The sequence below is a fragment of the Manis pentadactyla genome, chromosome X (assembly GCF_030020395.1).
Source record: "Manis pentadactyla isolate mManPen7 chromosome X, mManPen7.hap1, whole genome shotgun sequence".
NCBI lineage: Eukaryota > Metazoa > Chordata > Mammalia > Pholidota > Manidae > Manis > Manis pentadactyla.
In genome coordinates this window covers 141,210,367-141,233,545 of record NC_080038.1, presented here as the reverse complement: position 1 = coordinate 141,233,545, position 23,179 = coordinate 141,210,367, and the positions used below count along the sequence as shown (strand labels likewise).

The window sequence follows — 23,179 nt, the reverse complement described above, 5'->3', positions numbered from 1 at the left end:
CCCAGAGATCACACACACACACACACACACACACACACACACACACACACACACACACACACACTCATTGTTGAATATAATTTGGTTCTAAGAATTTCCTAAGGTTTATGAGAGAGGGGAAATCATCTTGACAACTGAAATTATCTCCTAGGAAATATGAGTCAGAGTGAATTCATGAAGATAGACATACTCTTTCTTAAGAGAACTTTTTAGCGAGAGGAAGGCAATAGTTCGGTTTTTTCCCTACTTGCGGAACTACTGTGAGTTGGGCCTGAATGTACCTTGGGTTCGAGGAATCCTAGAAGCTGCATTGGGTCTACAGTGAGCCCAGCCTGTGTGCTGTTACCAGATGCAGGAATGGGGACAGCTTCACTCAGAGGCTCCGGTGGGATCCTCCCTGGTGATCCGCCTCCACACTCCTATGCCTGCAGCCCAGAAGGCCTGCTTCTTTCTAGCCCAACTCTGCGAGGGGCGGCAGGTGGAGGGCAGCTGCTGAAAGTTCATTTGCAGTGCACAGTGGCTGCCCTGGCCAGCTACGCGCGCCATCTTTCTGCTCTGCTGAGCTGCTGGACCTCCAATACGAAGACTGCTTCCCAGCGGTACTGTTTGGGCCATTATAGAATAGGCTGGTCAGAGGGCTTTGTAACTGTAACTGTAACCAAATCACTTTAGGAGAAAGGCCAGAGCCACCAGCAGCAATCAAAGGGTCTTCTAATTATTTTCTATCAAATTCCTTCTTAAAAAGAACCAATGTAACTACAGGTGAGGTAATTACAACTTTTGCAAAAGCTGTCATGTCTAAAGTATAAGACACACTATAGCTGAGGTATGGAAGTTATTTCTGTGTTAAGACATTTTATTTCAGATGACAAATTAAGACAAATGCCTTTTTCCTCTCTGAAGAGGTGAAGGAAGCTTCCGGTTAAGGGGAGTCAGTTCCCTGTTCAGTTCAGTTATTCAGAAAGTCATAGCGCTGCATCCGGGACAGAGCCAGCTGAGCCAGGGTTTCAAAAGAAGACGAAGAAGAGGAAGCAGCAAGAGTCAACCCAGCCCAAAGGCGTGGGGGCCCAGCACCTGCCCCCTGGAGCCCCTGGCGCAGTGTGGCAGGAATTCAGACCTAAATTTCAACCTCTTGGGCATTTTACTTTGTTTACCCTGGGCAAAATATGCCTTTCCTTTATAAAGAAATACACAGGGGCCGTGGGGGCAGGGGGTCCAAAAGCTTATTTTTAAAAATGCACAAAAGCTTATTAACATCAAATGGCTCTTACGGAACAACATTTTGATGAGTTAAGTGTGAATGAATTAGAAACATATGGATTACATTTCCCTCCAAATACATGGGGGTCTCAAAATTAAAGAGGGAAAAGGGCTTGGGGCAACATGCATTTGGGGTTTTCCCAAATCCAAAAGCATTTAAAACTAGTCCTGGACAAGCAGCAAGCCCAGAATGCATCCTGGACATTAATGGATTTTATAAGTTTGAAAAATGTTGGATAAAGTTCCTTCTTTGAAGCATCTCAGATGTGAGCTGGTTTTTATAAGATTTTTTCCTTTAAATTCACAAGCTTTCAGGGCAGCTGGCATTGATTATTTTATTCTTAAAAAAAGTGTTCAAAATAAAATAATGGCATCATTTGTTTAGACAAAACAGCCCCTCAATTAGGCAAAAAGGCTAACAGAGTAAGAAAGGCTGTTTGTAGGCATGGGGGAAGGAGGTGGGCTAGGGAATTAGGACCACATATCTTAAGAGTTCAACTTTCATGAAAGCCTAGAATCTACAGCTAGCTTACTTACATATGCATGTGTCCATGTGTGTACGTACACATGTGTATACAAGTATACACACATGTATATAAGCACACACACACACACATACTGGTAAATATTATTAAGTCATTTCCTCAGGTCTCTGAATGGCCCCTTCTAATGTCATTAAGTGATGCCACACGCATGGACAGGAGCAACAGTTCAAATTCCTCTCTGAATTCCTAAGCTCTCTTTGGCTCATTTAAAAAAAAATTTGTAGTCTCTTCAGCTTTGTGCTATTCTCATGTCTACATGAGTGGCAGCCATTTACTACAAACCAAACTGAACTAGAAATCACCACAAGTGAGTTCACTAACACTGTGTTTAAAGACTGGAGTAGTTATTCCATGATGTTATGAATGAACAAGAGTAAGACGCTTCGGTTCTGCTGTGGAAGGCCACAGAAAGTGAGTCGATAAGAGGAGGATAAACACACATTCTCCACTGGGCGAGCACCTCCCTCTTGACCCAGAGAAGGGGTAAGCGACTTCTGGAACAAGAGTGCCAGAGAGCCGAAGGGAGTAAGGCCCCTGCCCTAAGGGATGCGAGAATGAGAAGAGGCGCGGGAGGGCAGCCCAAACCTACCTTTGCTGCCTCTATTGATATAAGGTGTCATTAAAATGCCAACAGAAGGCAATAGCAATTAACAGACTCCCTTTATTGAGCTCACAAACAAGCCTCCAATTTTTTTAAACACTACATATGTCAGTGATTCCCAATTCTTTTAATTTTAAAAGAAGACTTTAAAGTTTACACCATCGCTGTTATTTCCATTGCTTCTTGTATTTTATATTGCAGTGATCATCTTCCTATTCTCCCTCTCACGTCCCCCAACCACCCCTCCCCCTCTCCAAATCAGGCAAAATAGTGTGAGCCATATATTTCTAAAAGTGAAAGTGAATTTAATGTGATTTGATTAGGGCATTATTTTCTGACAACTTCAAGCTTGAGATTCACAGCCAATGCCCTAAACTGCAGCTTTTCTCCTAAGGGATTTTAAAGCATCATAAAAACTCAGCAGTTGAAACAACTTCAAAGGTCATCTGGTTCAACCGTTATCTCATGCCGGAATCCCCGCTACAACATTCCTGATAAGGGGCATCCAGCCTTTGCCTACACACAAGGCATACCCAGTCGTCTACCTGCAACTCCATGAGGTAACCGCCACTCAAGTGTAGAGTGACCGAACACCAAACACCCTTTCTGTCCCCCATCAAAGCTCAGTCACATGTGGGGTCATTGCTCAGGGCAGAGCACAGAGAACACGGTTTACAAAGGTCTCTCACCTGTCACTGAATGACCCAGTCATGTAAAGCTTCGCTTGCAGAAGTGCTGCAAAGACACCAGAGTGCTAGCCAATTAAATACAATAAACTTCTCAACACAAAGGCTGTCATCCGTCACCCATAGTGATAGTCAGGGTGGCTCTCTAGAAGAAACCAGCTGACTCCGTTTGGTCTTATTAACAAGTCTTCATACTCCAGTGCGAAGACCAGACTGAAACAACATGGAACCTAAACTCTCTTTAATGAGCTATTCCCTCCAGTCAGGATGAAGCTCTAGTCTAGATTCGAAACTAAATATTTATAAAAAGCAGTTGGTAGCAAGAGACTACTCATCTTAGGATGCCCCATTAACAGCTGGGACAATGATGTGTGAAAAAATTCTTTTATAATTTAGAGTCTTCCAGCAAAAAGAATCTGTACAACTGAATTCAGGGACTTGCAGTCATTCATCAGTAGGGCAGCACGGGAAGTCCTTTGCCGAACACTGACTATAGGCTAGTAGTGACCAACAAAAGCAGGGCAATGTCACAGAGGCTACATTTTGACTTAAGGTCTCTCGTGCAAAACAGATAGAAATAGTGACTACTAGGCACTAAAGAAATTACTCAAGGTGGCATTGGGTGAGCCTAGGCCCCTGGCAGCCACTAAGAAAGCCAGATGTCCTGTGCCACAAGTTGCAGTCTATGATTGATAACCCAAACCCTGTCCAAAGAGTGGTTATGGAAATGGTTTGCTGTGACTCTGGCCAGTCCTCTTTCTCATGTTGATCTCCTTCACATAAATCTCCAGCATTAATGAACCAGGCCAGTGGTACTGAAGGGTAGTCTGAGTGGGACGGGGAAAGGAGCATCTGTTTGTGTCCTCTTAGCGCCACAATCCCAGCAACTGGAAGGCTCTTCAGGCAGGACCTTGGGCACCCTGGAGAGACAAAACACTTCTGCCCACATCTCATCCTACTCTAAGCATGGAATGGTCTGACTCCAGGGGCCATTTATCCAATGGCCCCTACGACATCCCCAGTGCCTGGCCCATGACGGACATCCACAATATAGTTATGGAATGAAGGAATGTCCCTTTCCCTCTTCAGGAGACAGACTACTCAGGATCTCACACATCGCAAAGGTTTGGCTTCAGTCGTAAATATGTCTACTACCTCACAGAGTTACTGGAAGGTTTAACAGAGTTTACCTATGGAAAGTGCTGGAAGCAGTGTTGGATATGCTGTAGCTGCTCACTCCATGGGGGCCTTTGTCTCTGCCACGTGTAGACCAGTGAGGCCACCGTGAGAGATAAGCAGTTTCCCAGGAGGCACCGAGGTTCAACATTAGTTAGTTGATTCCTCTGGAAAGATTCCTGCCAGTCTTTCAATCCTTTTGGGTTCCCATATTGTGGCAATTAAAGGAGAAGATCCCCAGAGGGAGGCTTCCCTGGGCATGGGCTGTTGAGGATCTACTTGTCACCCCAACTTTCTGGACCAGGTGGACAGGCCTCTCCCTGCTCTATCTACCCTTAAAAACAGAACTAGAGCCTTCTGGGCATAGCCACCTGCCATGCATATTCGGACAGGGTCACTGTGAGTTTGTCCAGGCAAATATCACATGCTGGGACGTGGTGCCCTCAGACCCTGGGACTGCTGACGGGAACTAAACAGATGGTATGTACTCTGTGGCCCCCAGGACAGAGCTATAACCAAGGGCTGAAAGCTCCAGAGAGGCCCTTTTCATACACAGAATGGGATTTGTTCCAGAACTGTCCAAACAGGAAGGAATGATCCACCTCAAGGGGTATTTGAATTCTCCTCCCATTTTTTTGGATAGGCAGAAGCTGGGTAACCACTGGTAGAGGGATTGAGGAAAAGACTTCGGCCCTGGCAAGGAGCTGGCCCAGCTCTAATCTCCCTGGGGGACCTGCATGAGTCTGAAGTTCTAAGACTGCACAACTGCTAGGATGGGGGTCTGGGAGTCTTGCCTCTCCTCTTTACCATCACGCCTTCCAAGAGAATCGAGCCATATCCACATTTATCATTTTGCCTGCACACCACTAAGAGTAGTTCAAATTGATTCATGAAAATTGATATTTCTTTTTATATTTTTATAGCCTTTATTATTTTTACATTTCAGCTTTTAAAAGGGAGATTATCATTTAAAAAAATGTGGCTCCCAGAGAGCCCGAATTCCCTCCTGTTAACATTCAAAGAAGGGACACAAAATATCTATACTGACACTAGGAAGGCTTCATCATCTGTTGTTCAATTAGGAAGATCCAGTCTTAACTATTAAACACCAGAAATATAAACAAGTGTGGCTTAATCTGCCAATGAAAAATGAAGGTCTAATAATTTGACGATTTAAATAAAGGATGCCTTCTTGGATTTTAAAATTGATGGAGCAGAAATCTCCATTAACCACAATGGTTTTGGACCTGATATTTGGCATCAATGAAACAGCTTGCCAGATATTAATGGCTTCAGCCCCCTGAATATGTTACTTCCCCTTTTTTTCCAGTGAGGAAGAGGTCCAGTATCTATTACCCTTTCAAAGTAAACTCATGAAAGGTAAAAACTGCCTATTTTTCCTTAAAAAATGTTTCATTTTGTCCAATCTCAGTCATTCAACATGGGCTGCCTCATTCACTACAACCTTTTAAAAATGCCTCTCATAAAATGCACAAATAGTCCTTAGGAGAAATTAGTTAAATGGATCCCAGAAAGCAGTGTTGTTTTTCCCCTTTGCAAATACTGCTGTATCCCAGCTCACTAATAAAGGGTCAACGAGTCCGAAAATTTATCAGAGTAACAGATATGATTAAAAGGAAGACAATGAAAAGGGACAGTGATGGTCATGCTATGGGCTTTTTCTAGATGCTATTAGACCTATCCACAGAAGTGAATAAAACCAGAACTACTAAGTCATTTACAGGAATAAACATCAGGAATGCAAAAGCCAGCATTGGAAGGGTGGCTGATAGGGAACAGAGGGTCATCTAGTAAGAAGTAAGTGACCTCAGGCTTCTCCCCAAGGGCTGCTGAAGCTAGGCTGTATTCGGGGCACACCGACAGAGGTGCTGGCATTCATTGGTTGGCGGTGGGGGCAGCACAGTAGAGGATGGACATCATACAGGCCAACGCAACTGGGACTTTTCCCATCCCAACCACCATCACCAGAAGGCAGCATTATGGCTGCAATGCCTTCTTCTGAGAATAAAGTAATGTCAGAACTGCATTCAGGAAATTCAGGTGCTGGCATGTGAGCAAACAAGAATTCACAAATGCCCATTTCATCCTACCAGCCACCCCCACCCCACCCAGCCTACAAGGTAAGGCCCAGATTCACCAGTGAGACTGTGGTCACGTGCAGAAGAAAAGGAAGGGCTAGGAAAGGTGAAACATAAGCAAACTCCTGAGCAATAGCTGGGACTAGCACTGTACTCTCTGTTCTTTATTTGGTGTCTGTCCGTTCAACCTTCCGTTAAGAGTCTTTACACCCCTGGTTCTCTGATTGTTGTTGTTAAACGAGTGGGTATCTATGAAATAATGACAGTCACGTTAACCCCCAAAACCTGGACCATTTCTGTGAAGTCCTGTGAGCACGTTCATTTAGTTCTGGCTTCCCCCAATTCCTATGCATGATGGCAAAAAAAATAATTAAAGTTCCATAAAGATTTATGTGTGGACTCTCCTCCCAACTTCTGCTCCATAGCTGGGTGAGGCAGCTTAACTAGAACACCTCGGAGAAATGCCATGAGCCAGGAAGTTTCTGACTTGTGTATCATTTATGATACCCCTGGGGAGCAGGACTTGCCTAAGGAAACCAAGGTCCGGCACCCCATAAGGTTCTCATTACAAACAGGAATGTGCCAGGCCAGATGCACTGGAGGGTGTCAAGCTCTGCAAACTCTCCCTCCCCAAAAAACTCATAAATTTTGTAGAGCATATTGCTTTTCCTTGAATTTTTATGATTATGTTCAATTTAAGGAAACTCCCCCCCAACTTCATCATGTACCTCAGTTTTTAAGAGTTATTTGTTGTCCACAAAGTTGCATGAACTTTCTGCTGATCATGTTTTTTACATCTTAAAAATATAAACCCATATATTTCCAACCACCCATGAATTTAAAACCTGCCCCTTCACCTAATTTGGTATGCAATGGCAGGCCCAATAGATTTCAAAGTTTTCCTGTTGGGCAAACTCACCTTCCCCTCTTCCATTAAGGCAATGAACCCAATAATGGTGATCAGAGTGTAAAAAGATAGTCAGGTCAGGGTGGAGAAACTGAATGTTGGGGTGATATTGTAAGGCTGGGAAGGATGTACTGTCCCGGAGAAACCACTGAAGCATTCATTGCCCAAGAAAAAAAAGACTCCCCATCCCCAGGGTCAAGGATAAGGGCATGACTGGAATGGTGGGTTAGAGTTGGACATCTAGGCATTGTTATCGCTCACATTTTAACTTGTTTTAGTGGATTTTAGTGATTTCAGTGTTAATATCACCAAATTTACTTTATAATTCACTTATTCAAGGTCTGAAATTTAACCAATGTCAAACTGGTTACCAACCAAAACTGAAATCTTTCAGCAAATCATGCATTAAGTAAGAAGGACAACGTCTATAAACCCTTTGGTCTGCCTCACTGTATCTGTGGCTGTTTTTAACATTACACCCCAACCGGAAAGTCTTCCTTATACACCCCAGACACCCAGAGGCAGGGCAAGTCCTGTATGGTCCAGTGTCACCTAATGAGATGATAGAAACAGGAGACAGAAAGATCCCACTCTACCTACAAACGTTTAGGATAGGAATGAACTGCGAAGCCAGATGTAATCCTGTGCTAAATCAGTTTATGAGAAGCAGACAAAATCACAACTTTATTCAATGTGTCATTTATCCCGGGTGACTAATGCATTATTTGTATGAAGTTAAAATGAGCTTTGAGAAACTATGAAATCCATCAAATGGCCTACTTTATGCAATTTTAACAGGCAGATCCCATTAGGATTCTACTCTGCCTAGCTTTTGGTTACAATCATTGACCAGTATCCTTATAAATTAATCAACTGAGGTAATACTGGCTCAGCTGTCATCATTTGCTACTAATCTACATTTAGAATGCACTTCAACTTTTCAAGCCTCTCGAAATAGGTTCATCCAATTTCTATTTTTTGTTCAAAGCATATGAGTAACTGTGATTGTTTACAAAAGCCTAGGAGGTAAAAGAGGGCCACCAGTGTCAAATTTTCAATGGTCTTCAAGTGTGCGTTGGCATTTTACTGTAATTTCCAGGTAAAATGCTAATCAAGATCCAATGATAATGGTCTTCATCATTCTTGATGGGAACTTTTACCACCTGCAGTCTGCATATATGTGCACTGACGAAGTTTAAACTGTTACAGAACCTCAAAACCAACTGGCCAAAATGCCTAACTGTAGCAAAAGAGATAACATTAATATTTAGTAGTTAGCTTTTTCGAAAGGTCCGACGTGGCTCTTGCATTTCTCCTGGATCTTTAATGCTCAGATACATTTCATTTCTGATTATGAGACCAAATTTATTCAAGACCCGTAAGTATCTTCTCTTTCTCCTCCTAGTATGTACCTTAATGTCTGATTAATGTAACTACCTGGGTGTTTTATCTGCACTAAAATGTCCCAGATTGTTTATCTTTTTCTCTTCCTTGACCTGCATCTTATCACCTTTAATTCTGCACCGTGAAAACAACAGAATAACATTTAGAGGTTTTTTTTTTCCCCAAGATTATTTTTAATACTTGGAAGTTGCCGGTCAAACTCTATTATGTGCAACTCTGACATAGCAAAACCACGTATCCTTCGGGGTGCTTGCTCAGTGAGCTGACATGCGTAAGGCAGGTGGCACACTGTCCCACCAGTGCTGCTTCTCTTACCCCGACACATCCTTGGGATGCCACTGTAATCTGAATCCTCCACATGCATAAATAGAAAATGTATTCAGACTAAAAATATGTATTAGGAAAACCCAAATCCTAGGGTAGCTTCCCAAGCAGGAACTATAGAAGGAGGAGAATGTGAAAAAGAGAAGAAGGAAGAAGAGAAGGAGGAGGAGAAAAGAAAGAAAAAAAAACAGGCATCTGGCTCAGAGGACACAGTGCTAAGAAAGTGTGGCGATATCTACTCAGCAAATGTTGAAGGCATGTTCTCCCCCACTTTCTGTACTTGATGAAAGCCTCAATCCAGTGATGGTACTAAGATACCTTTTTTAAGAAGTCAGCACAATTACCCTTATAGCATTGTTGTAGATACTAAATGTAGGTATAGCTCATGAAAAGAAAATATTATACATAAAAATCTAAAATCATACATCTGATAAGTTTAGGGCTGTTTGGGAGATTACTCTCCTCAAAAAAGAATTCCCCACAGGATTCCTGGCAAGCATTTAATTCAGAAAATTTTAATACGCACGCCTGTTTCAGGAGCATATCTATTGACGGTGAAGCAGCACGGCTGCCGGCACCTGCCTGTCCACTGTGGTTTCAGCTCTTCTCTTCCACCCATTCTTGCCCCTCTGAGCTACCTTTTCACAAATTTGATCACACAAAGCATTAGGCAGGTTACTGTAGATCAATCCATGTATTTATCCAACAGAAAATAACCGTCATGTACTGTGTGCCAGACAAGGTTCTGAGCACAGCTGATGCAGTAGTGAAGTAAAAAACAAAACAAAACCCACACTCATTGAGCTCTCCTTCTTGTCAAGTTTGAATTAAGTCAACATTTACATATTGATGCACTTTCCTCCCAAGCACTGAATCTGTTGCTTACACAAAAGAGGAGTGGAATTCTGTACTCTCTTGTCATAGACATTGGGTCAGTTACACCTCACATTCAGTTATGGGCTTAAAAGTCTGATGCTAATTTGTAAATTTAGGTTGCGTGACAAAAGCCTCATCCATGCCATCCACTGCAGAACCCCAAAGCACACAGGGCTTTCGCCACTGTTTTAGCTTCTCTCCCAGGGCATCACCAGGGGTTAGCAGAGCAGCTAAGGATTCACATGGCCTGTGTTATTTTTGGTTCTGCAACCTACTACCTGCGTGACCTTGGCCAAGTCACTGAACCCTTCTTCACATTCCCCCCACCTCGCAGAAAGGGAAACTGGATAACACAAATCAGAGCCTGTCACATTGACAAATATTAGCTCTAATTATTATTTTCACTTTCGACTAATATTACTATGAGTTATTAATATGGCTTTCCACTTAGACTCATTATTTGGGACCTAGCATAGTCCTTGAATAAATCGAATAAATGAATGATGCTGCACTCTGAGTAGCTACACTAGGCTACTCTGGGCTCGACATTAGGAATACAGTAATAAAAGACATCTTTTCATCCCTCAGAACAACTCAGATGCGTCAGAAGTATGTGCAGGGCAGCTGGGAGCACAGAGGAGGGGTGTCTAAGCTGATAGGGCCGGAGTATGTAAGTTTGGGGGGCAGGGGAGGAAGGGGGATTGCAGCTAGTAGCTTCTCAGAGACAGAGCTGAGATTTGGAGAATGATGAAGCCAGAAAAAGAATTGCCGGGCGGCCAAACAACTGATCATAAAGACCAGTGTGAACACCCATCAGATGGTACCAGGATGCCAACTCACTCCGTGAAAAAGAAATGCAGAAGGCAAAATATTGGTATACACCTTCCAGACAAATGAGTTGATTAAAAAAAAATTGAAGAAGGAGAACAAGTGGAGATATATTTGGGTACATCTCAAGAACCACAATATATGCTTCTTTTGAAAATAGCTGCTTTGCCAGCAATTGTGGCAATTTGAAAACATTTGTTTCAATTGATTCAGGAAAACAGATTTTCATTTGGTATTTCTTTGAAGAATGTTTGCATGAATATTGCCATAATTCAGACAGTCAAAATAGTTGTCAAGAGTCTTGTGGCTGTCCCTCGGCCAATGGTGGCCATTGCTAATGAGCACACTCCATTTGCGTGGCAAAATGTAACTTCGGCAATTACGTGAAGAATGTGGGCTATTGGCAAAGCAGACAGCTCAGGGTCCAGAGTCAGCTGTTTCATACTGAGTGTTGGCCGCTCGTCATCTTCTAAACATTCCAAATTTCTGGCTGCCCATTTTACTCTGGATCCTGCTAATAATACTAAAAGACCTTCCTGAGCCCTGACAAGGATTGCTCCTCCTTCTCTAGTTCACATTCTCTCTCTCTCTTGGAATTCCTATTTTACTCGCATCCATCTCACACTATTTCCCCAAATCTAGTTCTTCATTCCAGTGTGAAGTCAGTGGGGCTGAAGGTCATCTTTTACATTCCCTCCATCTCCCTCTCAAAGTGACTGCCCAGCAAAGCATTGGACACAGAGTAGGCACACAATGAAAACAGTTCTTGATAGAGGTGACCAACACTGAACGTGGGCCCAAGGACTCCTGACCCAGCTTTGTCACTTACAAACTGTATGTCCTTGGATAAGCCGTCTTCACATCCTGGGCCGCAGCCTCCTCGTCTATACCATGAGGAGCCTGCACCAGATGATCCTGAAGGGCGCTCCAGTCTTAAAATACTAGTTTCAAGGAATTGATTAATTCCTACACACCACAGCCAAGCTTTCTGCCAGCAAATAAATAATGGCTAATTGATGAGACCTCTCCATGATTCCATGGCCCTTCGTCAGAAACATCCATCATGCTGGAATTTAATTTAGTTACTATGGCTGTGCCGACCTGGCATGAAAACAATCAGTCTCTTTGGAAAATGAATTCATTTAAAAAATTAGTTGACTGACATCCCGGAAGGAAAAATAAAGCCTGTGAGATGGCATTTTCCACTGTGCACCAGATAGTTAGGTCATCATGTACATATTACTACAGTAAGAAGGTTAAAGGTTAAACCAACCTCCTTACATGCTCCTTCTAGCCAGCTGGTTTGATGCAACCATACTAGAGACCCAAAGACCAAGAAGACATCAGACTTCTGAGAAACGTTTTCTTCCAAGGACTGGTAAAGCCCAGACTGCAATTTTAGCACCACTACAAGGTAAGTAGGTTTTTTATTTTCTATTTATATAAGAAGGAACTCACTTCAAATGCTATTTCCAGAGATACATCGCCTACAAAACACAAAATTCAGACTCCAGGAATATGATTCAAGCGAGGCCACCAAGAGAACCAGTATCTGCGACTGAGATCTGGTTTCCGCTGAAGATGGTAGACAGTGCAGAGAACTATTATTTGGAAATCTAACAAAACAAACCATTCTTCATAGGATGGAATTCATGGGTTCTTTCCCTTTTTTGCAGCAAAAGGAACATTGAACAAATAAACAGATGCGTGATTTTGAGTTTCTAATGAAAGAGAAACCTGTTTCTTAGCTTATTTCCCAATGTGTGGCTTGTATGCCTTCAGATACCAGCACATACCTATTGAAGAACCAGTATCAATGATTACTTTAAATCACTGGCTGACTTTCTTTTTCAAATGAAGCAAAATGTACAGGTATATAAAAAATGGTATTCTATAAACTAAGCAATCCATAATCAAAATCAGGTTCTCACAGCAGTGCTATTGCCAGCCTGGCTTAAATCATGCCATTTTATTTAAGCCTTCAGATAATTTTTCTCAGCTCAGTAAGTAGGTGGATGTTAGCAGCTAAGGTCATCGAAAAGATTTACTTTAAAATAAATTCAACCATTCAGAGCATCGCCCTCTCCACCGTATAAAGTGTGCCTTGCTTTGAACATGCATATAAAATTTCATTAAACTGCAACATAAAAGTTTTACATTAGAGGAACCCAGTGCTGGACCTTTGTTTAACAGTCATGATAATTTATGGCATGGATCTGCTACAGTTAAGTAGAAAAACAGCCTTCTCATGATGAAATACAAGTCTTAAAGGCCGAAACTCAAGGAAAGCTGGAGGAATCTCAGCCTCCAGCCTCTCAGCTCTTCTTTAGGTTTTTGTCACACATTCTTCTTTAACGTTCTCCGTTCAGATTGGGACACAATACCAGTCCATTAACCCCCATACCCCTTTGCCTTAAAAGTTGTTTTTTTTTTCAGCTCTAAGTATATCTTAAAATTCATAGAAATTATTTTTTTTATCACACTGATAAATAACATGGGCTTGAGTTTTGTCTTTTCCTCTTATGCTTCTTCTGTAACCATTGCTCTTGCTTATTACTTTCTGCGAGAGACCAGACTGGCTAAGCAGATTGTCAAAGAAAAAAAAAAACTAGAGACAATTAAAACACTATCAAACAGGCAGAGGGCCAGTATTATCACCAGCCTTTACTAAGCAACTATGCATTTGCATAGAACACTCTTTGAACTGATGGGGCTCTAACATCAACCCACAGGTGTTTATTGAGCACCCATAACGGGAAAGGCCCTGTGCTAGATGATGCAAGCAGGGTGATAACACCCCTCCCTAGGAAGCAACGTGGATGTTAAACACAAACCACTTAATGCAACAGTGGTGATGCAGTGAAATGGGCAATAAACACAAATCCTAAGACCATCCACTTACTGTGCAAACTTAGGCAAGTCAGTTAACCTCTCCGAAGTTCAATTTTTTCATCTACAAAATGGAGCTAATACCAGTCCTGACAAACCCATAGGGTTCTTGTGATGATCAAATCAAATCACAGGTGTGGTAAGTTACAAAACTTTGCCAAGAAATGTTATCCACTTCCTACATGCAGCTTTGAGGCTCCAAATCAACCGGACGAATATACTGTGGTCTTCTCTATGTTCAAGTATCAAATCTTCAAAATTAGGGTATTGAAATTGAAATGGACAGTTTTCAAGGACTTGCATTTTGCCTCATTTATACATAAAGTTTGCTATTTGCAGATTTTCATTAAAGGGGCATCCATAAAAGAAGGGCTAAGAGATTGTATCAGTACATAAATTGTGTCTTTTTTTTAATTAAAAGAAAAAAGTGGAGTTCAAAGGCCAGTCACTTTCATGGTAATTCCACACATTTTGTTGTTAGGTGAACGTACCATATACAACCCAATCGTTTGTTTCATGGACAGCCTAATGCTACTACCCACAGGGTAACACTAAACAACAGGCCATGAGATTTCAGACTGAGGTTTCTAGGAGAGGCACCTGACTGGAAATGAGGAGATGTGGATTCCTGACCTATAGCTCTACTACCAACCAGGCTGTGTCAACTAGGAGGCATCAAAGAACCTCTCTGGGGCTGTTGTTCATCTGTGAAATGGGAATGACACCTGCACATCTAATTCACAGTGACCAAAGGGGATGACATATGGGAAAGGATGCCACATGTTGGGAAGACTTGGACACAATGTCACTGTTAACCGTGAGGCTCCGGGGTCAGCTCCATCTAGGCTGAAACCCGACTGCAGCACCAAGGGGCTAATGATTCCATTACTTCACCGGTAGAGACCATAGTGGGTCCTAGGTCATGACATTGTCTGAAGGATAAAGTGAAATGGAGTATTTAAATCACTCGGTGATGCTTGGAACACAGAGTAAATACTCAATTCACAGTAGCAATGTCGATGATGTGCTCCACCCGCCCCCACCCCCTGCTACACACACAGCCATACACCTTCAGAAAGTGGTCTCCAACTTATGATCTTGAGTACTTCTGTCATCTTGAGTTCTTTAATCAGCAATACATTTCTTTCCATTATCTGTAAACAAGTCTCTTAAATCTCTTTCTTTATCCCACAGCAATGAGAAAAAGACAGACAAAATTAAAGGTGGAAAATGTTGTTACTGTACCAATTGTTTTATCTACATGACAGGCTCATCAAGTATATGGCAGTTTCCCTTTTTGAGGTATGACCTACAGCTCTAAGCTCAGAAGGCTACAACTTCTAGATTGTTCCAGAGATGGCCATTTTATTGGACTTCTACGATTCTGAAATTGTTAAATATGTGCAAATTTTGCATGCAAGAAATAGTATTAGCTAAGAATAATGGGCATGAAATAAAGGTTCGGCACATTAAAGTCATTTCTATTCAACAATAATTAGCATGTTTAAATACAATATAATTTTATCCATCTACAAAATGCATAAATGTTTAGAATCTTGCTTATGTGTATAATGACAGATTCATTTTTGAAGCAGTCATTTTCAATCTTGATTTGTATATTTTAAAGTTGTTAAATGCTTGACTGAATCATTAGCAAAACAATTCACGTATCGTTAAACTGATTTCTAACATGAGATAATTTCTTCTTTGTCCAATTGGCGTGTTTTAAATTTACAGAGATAGCTTTTATTCTTTGGGGGGCTTTGGGAGGTCCTGGAGGAGAACTTACCACTAGCTAATTTCACCTCCTGGAGTACAGCTTCCCCATACACTGCCTTAAGAAACTCAACCCCAAATGGTTTGCTGAATGAATACTCAAACACACTGGAGAAAACATATTGTCCTAGCAAAGAAAAGAGACCATAGACGGTCTCCCTTTTAATGGAAGACCAACACAGAGGAAGGGGGAAGATAAAATGGATGGAGATTGAGAATTTGAAGTCCTGGCAAGCTTCAAGCCTTAGTCAAAACAAGACCCTGGGCCGCCACCTCCACATTCCTCCTAGCCCGAGGCTAGCCAAGGTTGTATTGGCTCTCTCCCCCACACCTCACTGGTCATAAACAGGCCTGTTGCCCTCTTCCGGAGGACTGCGGCTAAGGAGGCCCCGGCAGACCTGTGTGCACAGAGCCAGCGGTGGCAGCCAGGCTGCTGCCCTGCATGGGCCATGCCGGCCTGGAGCTGGAACAGTTCACTTTTGTCTGGAGAGCAGGGCCCTCCTCCCCTGCAAGGCCCAGGGAAACCAGGGAAAGTGTTGGCTGCTGGGAGAGGCCGGCGGCTGCCTTCACCCCAGAAGGACGGCCTGAAGCCTGGCCAGCACATGGCCCCTTCCTAGCCTTGACAGCCCCACACAGACCTTTGAACTTTCTATTTATATAACAGTTTAGTGAGTTTAAGTCTCTTCCTGTATAACTGCCCATTTGCAAGCAAACCTCTAATTAGGCTACTTGTGAGACAAACAACTGATGCCGTCCTTCACACTGAGAAGTCCACCACTGTCACAACGGCTTAACTGCAATTTGCAGGAGGCTTTTTATCATTTTGGTTTTAGCTATCACGTTTTCTTTTCATTTTTTATTGTTAAGAATGCACCTCTTTCTGTGCTTGTCTGTCCTTTCTTCATTCCTTCCTTTTTTTTTTAATAAAAAGAAGATAAGCACCTCCACAGAGGGGATGAAGAAGGACCAATACCTAATCAGCTGGGGGGCAGGCAGTGCTTCCAGGACCGAAGGGCTGTACATTTCGCAGGCCCTCTTGCTCCCCTCTCCCTTTAAATGGGGGCTAAGGTCAACCCCATTGCCGGTAAACAAGTCCAAATCTAGCCACAAGATCTCCAGACACCTCAACGATTCATTCACTGGGTTACCACAGACAAGCCTATGGAATGATTTAAACAATAACATTTTATTTTCTTCCTTTATCTTTTTTCACTTTTTTAAGAGCCAGTGGTGTCTTTGGTGTGCACAGACAGACATCTGCACCTTCTGCTTCTCTCACAGACTGGTTCATATTTAATTCAGACTCAGGTGCACATTGCTCGTTCATCCAGGAATCTCGAAGAACTTATGCTTTGGCCCTTTCATCACGTCCAGGGCATGATCCATTAAGGTATTTTTGCAGTCTGTGAAATCCAGGGCTGTGGTCTGTTAGGCACTAAGCACTCACAGACCCAGGCACACTGCAGCATCACGCATGCCCCATCCTTTCCGTTTATGTTCCTCCTGACAAATGTGTGGGTTTATAAATGGTCATGGACTTTCTGTGTACTACATTCAAGTGTTTGCAAATAACACATAGGTCTGCGTATGTAAAGTCCTCTTTCATTCAGTCTGGGTAAAGGAGTTGGTTTTTTAGCTGGCCTGATCCATTTGCTGTCAGACATCTAGGGTTATAGGAGAGAGAGCTCAGAGCTTTCTGTTGCACAAATGAATGTTGAGTAAAGGGCCAATGTAAATGAGATCCTTAACTTGGCTGGTGCCTTTTTCCTCCTTGGACCTCCTGGGGATTGGGGGTGGTGATGGTGGATGCCATCACTCTAAGCAGCGACTTACTCCCTAGGAGGGGAAGTAAACATATAATGAAGATGTAATTGGCATGCTCTGGATGTCCAGAGAGTTTGGAAAGGTACAGATTTCCATTCAAGGCAGTATCAAGCTTTTGAGTCCATCCACTATTTGTCACATTTATGCTCCTTTTCTCTGTGGGGAGGGGTACAAAACAGATGCACAACCACATCACAAATGTTTACACACACAGATTCATAAGGAAGCTTGCCCCTGACAATCAAACAGTAAGAAGGGGAAATTTTTCTGGAATATATGCACAGGAGAAACAGGCCAGCTCATTTATGCAGATATGTTGTACTAATTCGTCGGTATTTCACATACTATCCAAGGAGTGTCCAAGTCTGCACGTTTCTTAGGCGATGTGGCAGTTAGGGAGGTGGAGGAGAAAATGTTTTGCGTTTTCCTTAATTTCAGAAGAGACAGTCTCCCAAGAGGGGTGGGGCATATCTTTCCAAAAAATGAAATCAAACCTAAAAGAGCCCTTTAAATATGCAACTACATGTACCTGAGATTAAGCTGAAATTAAAATAACATAACACATTTTTAAAATACCTAATATCTTGTAAATGTTGAACATTTGAACTACACACACTAAATCAATTACAGCAATGTTAAATTAATGATGTTACCCACACCGTATATTAGGCAAATTTTATGCAAATAGTAACGCCATGGTTATCAGTTGTCTCCAAAAATAAATTAGGCGGAGTAGAGGCTGTGTGCAGGAGCATAATATTTAATTGAGCAGTAATTTTATTGTGATCTTTGCTTTTAAATAACAGCATGGTCATTAAAAATTGTAACATGTTTTTCTGCAAAGCTGATAAAACCCTGCATGGTATCAAAAATGCCTTACAGATTAATACCGATACAGCATAATTTGTGGCTTCAAGGATTTACCCGGAACTGCTGTAAAATAAAATGTATTTAAGTTGTGATTATCTTGGATTTGCATCTAAAGGAGTCATGATTGGCATAATGAAGCTATTGGCCAAGCGTATGACCCTTTTCTAAAGAAGGAAATTGCCCAAAATATCACATCAGCAAGGGACATCCTTGTAAAAATACACAGCATCCATACTCAACGGCTGCTGATAGTCTAACATTGCAAAAGATTTCGCACCTATCGCTCAGTACTCTCGATTATTCTACCTTTTAAAAGGCAATAACCCAGAGTGCAATTCTAAATCGCTGCCGCCGCACCCTCCCCCCATCTAATTCCAAGGGCTAGAGGGTGGGGGGAACTTGTTATGCTAAAATATTGTGACAAATTGACAATGAGAACGTTTGTGACAGAAGGTGAAGCTTTTTAAAAAGTGAATAGTTATGTATATCACTATTTATGCACAGGCGCGCGCGCACATCACGCAGAGAAGAACAACTTTTCAGCTCCCCAGTCACCTCTGCACCCTGTTCAAAACCCCCTCAGAGACAAGTTTACGGTATTTGGCGAAAACCTCTGAATCCGAGCTGCGTGTCCATTCCACAAACCTGCGGCTGCCTCCCGGTGGGAGCGGACAGGGGTCCGGCCGTTAATTCAACGTGCACAGCCGTCGGGGCGGCCGCCTTCGGGGGCCAACTTCCAAAACCATCCGTCTTGAAAGCAGCACGCTGAAGACAGCCCGGCCCCGGGTTCCCCGCTCCGTGGCCCCCAAAGCCGCCGCTCCGCGCCCGAGTGCGGGGAGCTTGGGCGGAGCGGGTACGAGGCAAGGTGTGCGCGCCGCGCCGCGCGGGGACGGAGGTGGCGCGGACGGAGGTGGCGACGGCCGCCGAAGAAGCGAAGGGCGGCCGGTGGCACCTTGAGGCTCACTGCCTGTCCCCGCGGCCGACCGCCGGCGTCGGACACCCGGAAAGTTGAGGCTCTGCAGGCGCCAGCCTCTGGAGCGCAGGGAGCCAGTCCGGCGCAGGCAGCCGTTCTGGGGGCAAATCCCGGCGAAGGTGGTGCTGTTCTGCCCCCGGGCCGCACCGGACCCGATCGGGGCCAAATGCAACTCTTTGGACTTGGCGTGCCGCGTGACGCTTTCGGGACCCGCATCCCTCCCCGGGCCCGCGCCTCGTCCCACCCGGGCGCCGGACGGAGGACTCGCGGCGGCCGGGGCTAGGGGTGGCCGGGAGCAAGCGGAAGGGCGTCTGGGGCGCCCCCGCCGCAGCCCCGCGCCTCTTAACAAAGGCGAAAGCCTAGCCCCAGCCGGCAACCCGCGTAGCCAAAGAGAAGGCAAAACAGTAACACCTACCACTGCTGCTCCAAGTCCCAGTCCCTGAAAAAGTCGAATAGATCCATAGCGGCCGGGCGACGCAGGCGGGCGTCCCTGCTCGGCGCGGGTCGGCGCGGTTCTCGGCGCGGCTCTCGGCGGCCCGGCTCCCCGGCCCTCCCGCCCGGCTAAAAGTGAGCGGGCCGCATTGGCGGCGGCGGCGGGCGCCGGAGGGGCCGGGTCCTGCGCTCGGGAGCGGCGGCGGCGGCGGCACCGGGCAGACGAGCGCCTGGCCGCCCGCTCGGGTCCGCTCGCTCCGCGGCGGTCCGCGTGCGCAGCGCCCCGACGCTGCGGCGGACGCCGCTGGGGGCTCGGGCCGGCGGGGCCGCCCGCCTGGCGGGCTGTGGGCCGGCGGCGGCGGAAGCAGGAGCGGCCGGGGCAGCGGCAGCGGCAGCCAAGGCAGCGGCGGCGGCGGCGGCAGCAGCGGCGGCGGCTGCACAGGCGGCGGCCGCGGCAGCATCACACACTTACACACTCACAGGGGGCGGAGCCTGGGCAGCCTGAAGCCGCGACATGGAGCCGGCACGTTATCATCCCCGGATCTGGCAGGGGCTCGCTCCGCCCGCCCGCGCGGCCCGGGACCCCCTCTGTCAAAATCAGCTGGCGCAAGCGGCCGCAGAGCGGGGGACCCACGCCCGGGTCCCGGCCCGAGAGACAGTCACGGGAATGCTGCGGGGTGGGGGGCGGCGGCGGGGCCGGGGCTCAGGCTTCGGGAAGGGGACCCCCACTCTGATTCCCCGCCCACTCCCACCCCTGGGAGCTGCGGTTCGCAGCCAGAAAACAGCGCACCAACTGCCGCGGGGAGGGGGTCGGACCCCGCTGCGCGACGCGTAGACTCCGCCCGGGGACGCTCCTCGGGCCCCCGAGCACCAGCGAAAACTTTGGCGGGCCCGAGCATCCCTCGGGTCCGCAGCGCAGAGCATGGGGGGCCGGGAAGGAGAAGGCGGTCACCTTCACCGTCCCCGCGGCGCCGCGTGCGGCCACCCAGGCATGCCGCAGTGCCAGACCGGGCGGCCAGGCGCGGCACGCCACCCAGTCGGTGCCCATGCTCTGGGCCCAGGAGTCCCGGGGCTGCAGGGCACGCACGATGGCCTTCCTTGTGTGCTCCTTGGGCTCGGGATTAGGACGCCAGGAAACTCGGTGGTATTATCACCATGTCCGCACGGCCACCACGTGCCCCGAGAAAACGACTTCTGCACTTTGCTCCTCTTGAAAATGGGAAAACCACCAAGTGTCTGCCCGCTGTCCCACCCATCGGCGGCCTGTCCCCCTTCGGGCCAGAGAATCCGTCCCTCTGCACGTGCAGACTCCTCCCTCTATCAGCCTCCACAGACAGTCCGGGGCAGGGTGCAGCCCCTTAGCCGTGCCTCAGGAAGAGGCTGCCTGGCCTGGAGAAGGGGTGTCCGAAGGGGCGGGACCCGGTTCTGGCGTTTCGGGAGCCCAAGTACTCCGGAGTCCCACATATCTCATCTGCTTTCTCCGTGTGGCTGTAAGGAGGGAGCAGCTTTGGCGCTGTTACTCAAATCCTCGGCCAGGACTCTCCCAGGGGAGGGCAGTCGGCTGGGCCCTGACAGAGCTGGGTGCCGGCTCTGCCCCTGGCAGTGGCTTCGTGTGTGCCTCTGATCAAGTCTCTTCTCAGGGGCTCATTTGTCCCCACTGTAGAAACAGACACTTGATCCACAGGCCATCTGGCTCTTGTTGCTCTGGCATCCTCCTTTCTATATGTAATATGCTTCTCTAATATTATCTCATATTCTCAAAATCATCCATATAGCTTTTCTCTACTTTTTGTTTTGTTTTCAGAAGAAACTGAGGCAGTGCGACTGGGTAATTTGCTCAAGACCTGACATTGCTCCTAGAGGGGAACCCAGATTGGAACCTAGAATATACCTGAAAGCCCCTTTAGCGCTTAACCCAGTAGAAGGTGCTAGAGCTCCAAGAGGTGGATGACTTCAGAATCTGAGCTTGAAAGGGGCCGGAGTTTGGTTTCTTTCACATTTTTTGTATCAGAAAAAAGCACACACTCACATACAGAAACAAGGCACTAAGATAACTGCAATTCTAGCATCCTGTGAGGCTTTGCTTAAGTGTTTGCAAAGGACCAAGTTCTTAACAAATACCAGCTGACTGATGCAAATTAACCAATGGACAGCCAAGGGAAGACTGACTTTCAAATTGCCTTGTCAATTTGGCTACTTGTGTAAACTCCTCTGGTCAAAGATTCCACCGTGGAAAAGCTATTGGTAAAACCAGCGCCAGGATTTTCAGATGATCTCTGTGCCTTGTTTATTCGTGGAATTCCCGTCTCCAGCCCTAGACTCTGAGCCTTTGAGGTGGCATGGACTGCCTCACTCATATCGGTGGCCCCCAACCTCTATGCCCTCGGTAAAGGATCCTCGAATTGGATTTGATTGCTAATAATGATCATTGCTACGGCTGGTGCTTGAGCTGCTCGAAAATCCTTAGAGGAAAACAAGACCATCTACAATTCACATTTAAATGGTGATTATGGTCGCTTTATATCTGATTCACTTTTCTCATCGGATTATATTGATTGGGGAAAGACAGAAAAAAAATAATGTGCTAGGTAAATAAATCTCCAACAGAAATAAAACTGCTCCTTTAAGAGTTCCAGACCCCCATCACCCCACCGGTGCACTTTCTTCCCAATCAGCGGGAGGACCCAGCAGAAGCAGAAGGAGCCAGCAAGAGGCAGCACTCCGACCAGAATTGCCTGCGGGAAGGAGAGAAGAGACAAGCGGTGCCTGCTGCTGCTTCAAAGAGGGGCAGGGGCTTTCCCTTCCGGAGATCCAAACGACGAGGGGAGGCACGGCATGGGGAAGGAGCTCCCACTCCCAGCCGCCCCCTGGAATAGGGAGAAAGCTGAGACAGCAGCACCAAAGGGGCCAGGCAGTTCTGAGGCCGGCCCGCCCGCAGCCCAGACCCACACTCGCTCACTGAGCATCAGCTCCTGAGCAGGGAGAGGCTGTGCCTTCTCTCTTCCTCCTCCTCCTGCCCATCCCCAGCTCTTCTGGGACCCAGAGCCATAGAACTTGGCTCTTCAGTGAGCCTTCAGATCTGCATCCAAGCCATGCTTCCTCCAGCCTGCTGAGGGGTAGGGAGCAGCGTGCAGGCAGAGGGCAGGTGGCAAGGCTATCTGAAATCAGAGCCAACTGCTGCTGTCTTACTGGCAGCGCAGCCATCTAGCCCCTCAGGGTCGGGTTCCCTCCCTCCCATTCTACTCCCTGGGGCACCTTCGCCCAACTGGAAGATTCCTCTGGGCCAGTCTGTAGTCCTGACTTTGCCTGGAAAAGCCCCTCTCTGATCTGGAAACACAACCCAATATTTCAGAAGTTGCAACCTGTCCCCTTTGACCCTACTTTCTCCTTTGGCTTCTCCCATTCTCTCTAACCCGGACTCCTCCAGCCTCACCAATCTCCCCCATTCAAAATGAACGTAGACTCATACAAACGTACTGGAGGGCCACTGGGAGAGGAGAAAACCATCTTTTCAGAGAGGAGACAATTAAAAACCCAGACTTTGTGACCCAGTCTCTTGAGGTGAGACCAGGAGTCATTTTTTAAGAGGCTTGGTTGTATAGAGATGAGGATTCACAGACTTTCTAAAGTGAGATTTTTTACTTGAATTACTTTTAAAGGAGTTTACTTTGGAGTCTCCAGGTACTAATCTCCATTTCAAAGCCCTGGA

General features: G+C 45.9%; 1 protein-coding gene across 4 annotated transcripts in view; it reads right to left on the bottom strand.

The window, feature by feature from the left end:
* Positions 1 to 19,611, bottom strand: part of AFF2 (ALF transcription elongation factor 2) — a 443,889-nt gene extending 424,278 nt beyond the window's left edge. For all 4 annotated transcript variants that reach the window (XM_057495313.1, XM_057495315.1, XM_057495314.1 and 1 more), the window contains exon 1: positions 19,454 to 19,611. In XM_057495313.1, coding sequence (XP_057351296.1) covers positions 19,454 to 19,500 — 47 coding nt within the window. In that variant the 5' untranslated portion in view covers positions 19,501 to 19,611. The remainder of the gene's footprint in view (positions 1 to 19,453) is intronic.
* Between the last annotated feature and the right edge of the window lie 3,568 nt (positions 19,612 to 23,179).